Below are 10,491 nucleotides of genomic sequence, written 5' to 3'. Positions count from 1 at the left end.
ATGCCCAGCTAATTTTTGTATTTTTAGTAGAGACGGGGTTTCACCATGTTGACCAGGATGATCTCGATCTCTTGACCTCGTGATCCACCCGCCTCGGCCTCTCAAAGTGCTGGGATTATAGGCGTGAGCCACCGCGCCTGGCCTTCTTGGAGTTTTTAAAAATAAATTATTCCCTTACAAAGTTTTGTGTTTTTTTTTGGAGACAGAGTTTCGCTTTTGTCACCCAAGAATGCAATGGTGCGATCTCGGCTCACTGCAACCTCCACCTCCTGGGTTCAAGCAATTCTCCTGCCTCAGCCTCCCACGTAGTTGGGATTACAGGCTCCTGCCACCACGCCCAGCTAATTTTTGTATTTTTAGTAGAGATGGGATTTCACCACGTTGGCCAGGCTGGTCTCAAACTTTGGACCTCAGGTGATCCGCCCACCTCTGCCTCCCAAGGTGCTGGGCTTATAGGCGTGAGCCACTGCACCTGGCCACAAAAATTTTTTTTAAAAGGGAGTTTGCTTTGCTAAAAACATTGACGTTTACACCTATTAAAATGTAAAGTGATTTCACTGTTTTTTAGAGAAGAATTTTTGGGGTAAATCATGTTTTTTTAATGTTGAATGAATTAGAAGTTGAGGCCCCAGCACAGTGGCTCACACTTGTAATCCCAGCACTCTGGGAAGCCAAGGCAGAAGGATTGCTTGAGCCCAGGAGTTTGAGACCAGCCTGGGCAGTATAGTGAGACCTAATCTTTACAAAAAAATAAAATAAAAATAAACACAAATTAGCCAAGCATGGTGGTACGTCCCTGCAGTCCCAGCTACTTGGGAGTACTTAGGAGGCTGAAGTGGGAGGACTGCTTGAGCTTAGGGAAAGGGAGTTTGCAGTGAGCCCAGATTGTGCCACTGCACTCCAGACTGGGCAACAGAGTGGGGCTCTGTCTCAAAACAAGAAAGAAAAAAGAAAGCCTGAAATATATTCTAAGAAATCGAAACTCTAGCAAAAAAGAAATCTGGTATGGTATCCAGTTCCACGGTAAGGAAAGTTAGACCTAAATTATGGAATAAATGTGCTTTCTCACATCTTTACTGCATTATTCTAAAATAATTTTAAAACATATTTTTTAATTTACTAATAAATAATATTTATTTAACATATATTCATAAATATGTACAAATAATTTATCTTAAAATTTTAAGAGCCAACTAACTGTGCTAATGTGATAACAGAGCAAAATTTTAAGGGATATATTTTTGTTGTTACCTTTTTTCCCCACTAAGCAAGCTGCATTAATATTTGTAGTTTATTATCTCCCAAAAGACCAACTGCAACCACATGAGGTAAACATAACCTCAACATTTTATTGTCCTCGGAATAAAAGATGAAGCTTACAACTGGATCACTTGGCCATTTCTCTTCTTATCTCCTCCTAGTGCAAAGTGCCTGGATCCCTTACGGCCAGCATTCTCTCAGATCTGCAGTGGGGTCAACACACTAAATCCCCAGCAGAGTCGTCTTTGTGGTTTTAGGCTTTTTCCAGAAAATTGGTTTAGTCTATCCACCACCGCCACTTGGCTTCCTGTCATAACACCACTTTCCCGGGGTATCCAGAGAATCTTTGCCCTTTTGTACGGTGTCATTTGTGGGTTTGAACAGAAAGTCAGGCAGGTTTTCAGAACACTAACCATGTTTGTGGGAGTGCCATCAGCAAGGGCAGCAGGGTGTGTGTTGGGGGGGGGGGTGTGTTTAACTTTCATTTATACTCCTGTCCCATGCTGATTATTGTTTTCAGGAAGTAGCTCAAAAAATAAATGTCATTACTTCATTATTTAACCTAAGGGACATGATCTGGCTTTCAGAATTACATGCTTTTTGGTTCATAGAATGATATATTGTTGGAAGCACCAGTATTTTTAGTTTCATAAATTGAGGAAAGGGAAGTAGTCTCTTCTATTGTTGGTGTTTGTCCTGCAAAGTCAACAAGAGGCTGTCAAGTTTGTAAAATAATTACTGCATGGAGCTTTTTGTGGGAGCAAAGTTTTCCATGAGAAATGAAGTTTAAGCACAAATGCAGAACTACAAGGCCATGCAGCTTTGCAGAGGTAAACCCGTAGAAGATTTTTGTTGTTACCTATTCCCTCACCACTAATTACACATATTACAATAGAAAATGCTCAATAAACATTTGAATTAATAACATAAATTTAACTTTAAAGACATGTGCAGCACAGGATAGAGGTAAAGCTCCATGGTAATTGTACATGAAAGCACTCTAGATAAAAACAAAGCACTATCACATGAGAGCTTTTTATAATTATTTTAAAAATCTAAGCATCCTCAGTTTTCATATTTCAGTAGATTGCTGGCATTCATGGCTTTTAACATTCAGAATACTCGTCCTTGGGTTTCCAGGAAAAATGTAAAGATAGGCAATTAAGAAGAAACTGATGGTGTGGGCTCCCCTACTATACTTTAGTAGTGGTGGTAGTTGAGAAAACCTCTAGATGACCAAGGATGGGGCAGGTAGGAGCCATGAATACCTTTGGGCAGTAATGTCTGAACCACATCAGATACTAAATAGTCCAGCCTCAGCACCTACCTCCAAAAAGATGGCAAACCACAACACAATCTATAAATGGGACTGGGACTAGAAAGACATTCAGATAGAATATGCAACTTTTAAAAAATAAGCAACATTCTTAAGATCATTATCTTTCCTTATATCAGTATGAAATATATCTGTTTTATAAAAAAAAAAAATCTGACAGGAAAAGAGCATCTCACCTCGATGTTCACATGCTCCTAAGAGATTGATGATGTTTGGATGGTGTCCAAGTTTACAAAGGACTTCCAGCTCTCCTGCAAAGTCCCTGTGATCATCTTTAGAGGCATATTCTGGGAAGAAAGTCAAAAGTTGTGGTTCCTCCTTGTCACACCTTTTCAGAATCAGGGGTCCCGTCCTGCCCCCCAGAACCTTCAGGTACCCTCAGTCACCATCAACTGTATACAACCAAAGAGACTGCTCTAAATTTAGTAGAGTTTCTTGGCAGCCTTGGCACTATGGATACTGGGATGATCATTCTTTTTGAGGGGGGACTGTCCTGTGCATGGTAGGATGTTTTGCAGCCATCTTGCCCTCTACCCACTAGATGCCAATAGGCAATCAAAAATGTACCCAGATATTGCCAAATGCCCCCAGAGGCAAAACCACCCCTGGAGGATATCCGGTACTCTTAAGTTTTATTGTTTAAGCTCCCAGATCCTCAGGTAAATGACTTGGTAGAGGTGGAGCTGTACCATCTTTTAGACGTTAGCTCTTCCAGCTAAATCTACCATCCAGAGACAACTAAGGAATAAACCAAAGTGTCCATGAAACATCACCAATAATGCATGCATCTTTATTCATTGATTATAACTTATTTTTTTACAAACCAGTCTCCATCTGGTTAATTGAGCTAAACAAATCAAATCCAAATGGTGTCTTATGGAAGTTGCATGGGAATCAGGAAACTGAGTTGCATCTGCTTCTATTCCTTTTGCCTTGTCTCTCCACTAGCACTCTGACCAGAGGGAGAAATCACCAGGGACCAGGCTGAAGAGAAGGCTATTGGTTGGTACATAAACTCATCAGTCTTGAGTCGGGGACAATGAGCTATACTGTTTTTTAAAAAACAACACTGGGTGGCAAGGGTAGGAGTGGGGTGCTCATGCCATGGACATGCCTGATCATGCTTAGAAACTGTGACAATTGTCTCAGGAGGGGCTAATGGTACCCATAAGTCAGGTGCTCTGTTCATACTTCAGAAGCCTTACTGAGGGTCAATACCTTGGGAATCATTTTTTAAAGAAGTTCTTTATAGGGAGGCTGTCCGCCTACTTCAGCAACTGCCCTTCTTTGGATGCAGAGCTTCGCCTGCAGGATTTCTCTGCCCTGGTGCCTTATTAACTATTTTCCCTCTTCACATGGGCACAAGACAGAAAATCAGGCTCACATCAGATCCCAATAGAAACTGCCTTCCTAAGATTCTACACCCCTCTCCTCTCACTATCCTCACTGCTCCCCAAGACTCCCTGTGACTAAAGTAGCAAAACAGAAAAGGGATTTCTGGCTGTTTTGCAAGTAGTTTATATTGTTTTTAAAGAAATATATTGCTGTTTCTAATCATAGATAATATTTTGTTTTGTTGCTCTTAACAATGCAGAAAGCAGAGATGATTTAATAAGATTTAGAGTTAATTCACAGGCTCAATATTGTGTCCAGAAAAAGAAAAATCTGCCAGCATCCTTAGAAAGCTCTTAAGATAGAGCTGCACCACGATAATAGCTAGCTCATCACATTCTGCAATTTAATGCACCACATGCCAATCCTGTATTCTATAAAAGCAATAGTGCAGCCTCACAGTCAAGTCTTACACAAACTGCTTTTTCACACACAAGGGAAGACAGCTAGCTAATTTGCCAGTGAACTAGTCATTCTGCTTTCTCTGAAGATATTTATTACCAAATATTATTAGACGGGTAGGTACCAAACAGTCTTGAGATGAACAAAGCTGGAAAAGATTTAGTTCTTATGACCTTAAATCAGTGGTTTTCTCTGCAAACTTGAGTATTCAGAGGAACCATTGAGAAAGCCGTTTAAGAACACAGATTTTCTTACGCTCCCCAAGAAATTCAGATATAGTCAAACCAGGAATGGAAGAAGCCGAAGTGGATGCATTTCTAACAGTGTCCCCAGGAATTTACATACAGTTAACCTACGTAGACTGTGGTTTGCAAAATGTGGTCCCCAAACCCACAATTCAGCATCACTGGAAAACTAATGAGAAACGCAGATTCTCTGGCCCTTTTCAGACTAAGTCGGAAATTGTGGGGTAGGACCCAACAGTCTGTTTGTAAACAAGCCTTCCAGGTGATTTTGATGCACACTCAATTTTGAGAAGCACTACATTAAGAGAAACAATCACGCTCCCCAAAAGTTCTCCGTATATGACCAAGAATCTACAGTGTCACATCCCAATGAATCAAGACAGTGATATCTAAATGGCTCCTGCCTTTGTATTTATATCCTGGCTATCATGGGCTCAACCTCAAAGGAGGCATACTCTTCAGATGTACCTAACAGCTATATCTGATACCATGCCAATGTTTAGTTTAAAGAATCTAAGAGCATAGAGGAAAAACTCAGCAGGAAATCAAGTTTTCTCCACATCGTCATGCAATGCTGACTCTAACTGGTCAGCCACTGACCTTTCATTCTCTTGATGGCAGCATCCATCCGTAACCCATCCTTCTTGATCCGCGCCTTAAGAACTTGGCCAAAATTGCCCTCTCCAATCACATCTTGAAATTTGATGTCATTCCAGTCAAGCACTGGATAAATTCTAGGATCTGGGTTGCTTTTGACCTTCCTGTTTAGGGCCAGAGTTCCTGAGTTGAACTGCACAGCTGGTTCTTCCCTCTGGCAAAATAATTGTTTTTAATCATTAAATGTTTAAAATGTTAATCATTTTATGTCAGGATTTTTCATAAATTCAAAGGGGCACAAAGTCTTCTGGTTGGTATCCACTTCAGACGAACAAAGAAATAGTGTATTTAATTCTAGGCTGGAAAGGGACATAGGTTTTCATCTCACAGGCCTGTCCTGATGAACCAGCTGCCTACAGCGCTGCATAGGCACCATTCCGGGCCTCCCTGGAAAGGCTTGTTGATTAGCAATGTCTGTAAAGGGTGAGGGAAGACAGAGTAACAGTACATAGGCCATGTGTTTGCCATCCTTGTGTTAGTTGTATGTGAGTTCCCCACAGGGCTGTGAAACGAACAAGTGTTCAGCTCTGGTTTGGAAACTGGCTTGGAGATCCCATATGGGGCTGCCACAGGATGTGCCTCAGTGAAAGCTTTCTTAACATTATCTTGATCCTAGTCTATTTTTAGTGCACACTCTTTCCCTTTTTCTTGTCCTCAGGCTTAGAATCTGTAAGTCCACTCTGGCCATGGGATCACTGAAGCTTAGAGCCGAACCCAACACAATATCTTTCTCCTGACTTCAAATAGCTGCTAGTGCTACCTTGAAAAAGCACTGGCATTTTGACAGGCTCTAGCACTCCCAACCCCCTTGCTGGCCCCCCCTCTCCAGTGACAGCCTGAGTCGAGCCAGCTCTGGCATGGAGTCAGATGGTGAAGTTCCTCTCGTCCTCCATGGAAGGGAATCTTGGAGATTCATGCACGTAGGGTACGCCTCACATGAATCATTGCACTCAATGCATTATATACAGAATTGATATAGTCTGCTTCAAATTAATTTTACAGGGTCTGAACCCACAAACTAGATAAATTTTCAGGCTTTAGTATACCGAAAGAAATCAAATAAGATGCCTCTTGGTGAAGTGTGATTTTATAGGCCTTTGCTACTGGTTAGAATTCCTAGACGAAAAAAAATGAGGCAGCACCAAGTGCCAGGAACCCTGACATCAGACTGAGGGTACACAGGAATGGGAGACACACACACGTATATACAATTCTTACACATTTGAGAGGTGATAAGATTGAGGGAGTTATTAGAAAGAAATGGGAGCCAGCAATAGGCAAATGGGGGGAAAACCTGTCTAATATAATAAATGATTACTTATCTCATTGAGGTCTGGTTACCCTCATGTCATTCCTTACCAAAAATGTTCAATTCATTCTACTGCAAGGTATCCTCTCTGGGGACTTATTATTAGGATGACCATACATCTCATTTAGCAGGCAGGGGCATACCTGGTTTCCTGCAAAATTTACTAAGAGCACCCTTTTCACTCTTAAAATTCTTCTGGTATGGATAAGAAATTATACAGTCATACTTTTTATCTTCAATTTTGTAATGGAAGCCAAAGAGAAGATGAGACTTGCCTAAGTGAAACATTTGCTTTACAAGTAAATTTCCTGGTCCATATCTTTAAAGTGAAGGTTCTGCCTGTACTTGGACTTGCCCTTATTAGCTAGCTAGTAGGAAGATGCGACACTACCACGTTTTGGAAGGCTTGGGCCATTCTCCTTTGGACATTTGCCCTCTTCAATTGTAACATGATCAGAAAGACCAACAGCACAGTCAGGCAGGTCATTCCTGCAGAGCCAAGGATGGCGATAAGCAGCATCTTCCCCCCGCTGAGGTCCGCTGGTGCTGTGCAGAAAGACAGAGGTGAAGCAGGTAGGTTAGTTTACATAGAGAAACACACCATCACCATCTTTGGGAGAAGACACAGTGTAACAGGAACTGAACGGCAGCCCTAACCCCGCCACCTAATCACTCCATGACCTGAGGCTACTCATTTATATTCTAAAACTCAGTGGAGATGAATCTGACTCACAAGATTGTTACAAGATCTTTTTTAAAAAAAAAAAGCACGTGCGAAAGTGCTGTTACAATTGGCAATGTGCTAATCATCAGTTATCATTTGCTCAACTTTTATTTCCAAGTAGGATCCCAAGCAGATGAACAATACTGAATAAAAGGGAGAATGACTAAACCTCCCTAAACCTCAATTTCCCCACCTAGAAATGTTTTAAAGTTCGATTATGCCAAGAGCTTAGATTCTGTCAGATGTTTTGTTTTGTTTTTCTCATTTTAAAGAGTTCATGAAGAAAGCCTAAGGATACCAACAGGAAAAAAGAGGGAGGAAGGGAAGGAGGAAGACAGGAAAAGACAGAGGCAAAAACACTAAATTTAGGGCTTAGGTCAAAATAAATTATAAAGACTGTGGTATAATCACTCTACTTCTTTCCCTTATTTAAATTCAAATAAAATTAAACTCAATATATGTGTATTAGTATTAGCACACAGCACATGATCCCATCTTCTTAAAAGTATTCCTCCCTTCTCATTTATCTTTCCTTCTATCTCTATATATGTACATATACAGAGATGTCTAGAATGATGAGAATTTTTGGTTTTGTCTTGTTTTAAATTTTTTATGTATAGCTTAAATTTAGGAAGTTACATTTTACCAAAACACAAGTAATCACAAAATTGGAGCATTCACTAAGAGTGTGACCTGAAAACCATGATTTTCTCTATTGAGCAGACTCTTCATTTCTTGAACATTTCAAAAATGTTTCAAATAATCGGCACTGCTAACGCAACTTGTTTGATTTTGTTTCTTAAGGTCTAAGTAATCCTCCAACAGAACCAAGAAGTTTTTAGATTTAGTTATAGCATTTTCTGTAAATATAGACTATAATCCAAATCATAAATTTTCAAAACTTCCCTCTAACATGCCTCCATCCACATTCTCTAGCACACATTGTACACAACACAGAGATCTGGGAGGCGCCTCTGCACAGACTCGAAGTCAATCCTCCTGCTGCATCTCCACCCACATGGGGCCTTTGTTCACTTAATTACACTCAACAAATTTTATCAGTCACAAACGCTGGGCACAGTATGGCATTCTGAGAGGATCTCTAACTCAAAGCGTAAACTATTTCTGGGGTTGGGGTTAGTGGTGGACATGGAGACCTAATAACCTACATCGATAAAGTAGAAGAAAACTCAGAATTGCACAGTGCCATCCAGCTAAAAGAGGAGTGTCTGAGGAAGAATGGAGCATGGTCTCTGGAGCCTTCCCCTGGAGCTCTTGCTCAGCCTGCCTTCTATAAGCAGCTCCCACATTCTTCTTTCTCCTCGGAATTAAAGTTCATATTCCTCAGAGTTTTCTTCTTAGATTGCTGGATGGGGTATGCTGATAGACTGATCTATTTAATAATAGAAAATGGACCAACAGCAGTCCTTCTTGGAGGCATTTGATATTAAGGACCTCTCTGTAAATAAATATCTGTCCATTCAACCACCGACCTTTCATAGGTTTTCATTTCACAGGCCTGTCCTGATAAGCCAGCTGCCTACAGGGCTGCACGGTAATCCTATGTAAATACCTGTCCATTCAACCAACCTGGAGATTCTGGGAGGGTCACCAGTTCATGAGAAAAGGCTGGTTTGCTTGACCCAATGTTGTTCTCTGCAAAAACGTCCACATGGTAAGCTGTTTCAGGCTCTAGGCCCTTGAGCTGATACTGAGTGATGGTGGCATTCTTTATCTTCACATCAATGTGCTGGTCTTCGTTCTTGCCCTGAACCTTGTAACGGATAGTAATGGAAGAAATAGAATAGCCATCCAATATTGTCCAAGAAATCACAGCAGAGGAGTGTGTGATGTTGGAAATCTTGATTTTTTCTGGTTGAGGAGGAAGAACTAGAAATTAAAAAGAAAAAGATTCACTGAAGATACACTACCATGTCTTAGATCATTATGCTTTTGAGATAGGGTTCATGTCAGCTCATACAACATGAAAGGCAAACAGATGTTTTCTCAGATGGTATCCCAATCAACTGGTAGTGGCTACTGGACTCCATGAAGACTTGAAAGAGTGGCACAAGGAAATGGCAACACTCATATCATCTACCGTCATCTTGACACTAAATGAAGGCCTGAAAAATTCTGTCGTTCCACAAACCTGTATTTACTAATCTTAATGCTGGGAAGAATGGAAAGCTTATGAGGGCTAGCATTTATATAGTGCTTACAATATGGGAGGCATTGATCTAGGCTCTTGTATATATTCATTTCTTCTTCATAACAATCTTGCTGTAAGTGCTGAGGTCTGGAGATGTTAAGTGACTTAGCCATGGCCACACTACTTAACAGTAGTTAAGAGTCACACTGCTGTTAAGTAGAAGAAACAAGATTCAAACTACTGTTAAGTAGAAGAAACAAGGTTCAACTCCTGGCAGTCTGGTTCTGTAGTCCATAGTCTTAGCATCATGTGGTCTGTCCTTGCCCTAAATTTATGGAGCAGCAAGCAGGTTAGTGTATACATGAGAAAATGTGCTAATAACTTTCAGTAGACAAAGTATTATAGGGATTTAGGGAAAAGTGGGGTCACATTCCATTCAGGGTCATAGGCAGGATGAGAAAGAGATGCCTTGAGATTTTCCACGTATGAAGATGACAGGCACCTCATCATCACTACATTCTCACTCAAACTTGAAAGGGCACAGGCTAGAAGGGAAGTTCACAACTTGATAAAGCCTAAGCCTATTTAACCCAGGAAAAGAATGAATTCAGCTGGGCACGGTGCCTCACGCCTATAATCCCAGTACTCTGAGAGGCCAAGGCGAGCAGATCACGAGGTCAGGAGACAGAGACCATCTTGGCCAACATGAAACCCCGTCTCTACTAAAAATACAAAAATTAGCAGGGCGTAGTGGCACATGCCTGTAATCCCAGCTACCCGGGAGGCTGAGGCAGGAGAATCACTTAAACCAGGAAGTCAGAAGTTGCAGTGAGCTGAGATCGTACCACTGCACTGCAGCCTGGCAACAGAGAGACTCCATCTCAAAAAAAAAAAAAAAAAAAAAAAAGAATGAATTCGAGCTCTTGTTCTTAATATTCTCTGTACCTTGCATTATGCGGCTATTTACAATGTGCTTCCACCTGCAGACACTCTCTTGACTTGTAAAACCACACA

At 41.0% G+C, this 10,491-nt stretch overlaps 1 protein-coding gene across 1 annotated transcript in view; it reads right to left on the bottom strand.

Annotated features, from left to right (window-relative positions):
- Window positions 1-10,491, bottom strand: part of TEK (TEK receptor tyrosine kinase) — a 70,438-nt gene that overhangs the window by 9,633 nt on the left and 50,314 nt on the right. Inside the window, 4 exon segments of the mRNA XM_037731485.1 lie at window positions 2,773-2,883; window positions 5,236-5,446; window positions 6,993-7,147; window positions 8,916-9,215. Coding sequence (XP_037587413.1) covers window positions 2,773-2,883; window positions 5,236-5,446; window positions 6,993-7,147; window positions 8,916-9,215 — 777 coding nt within the window.

The sequence above is a fragment of the Cebus imitator genome, unplaced genomic scaffold (genome assembly GCF_001604975.1).
Source record: "Cebus imitator isolate Cc_AM_T3 unplaced genomic scaffold, Cebus_imitator-1.0 Scaffold403, whole genome shotgun sequence".
NCBI lineage: Eukaryota > Metazoa > Chordata > Mammalia > Primates > Cebidae > Cebus > Cebus imitator.
This window is presented reverse-complemented; position numbering and strand designations above follow the sequence as displayed.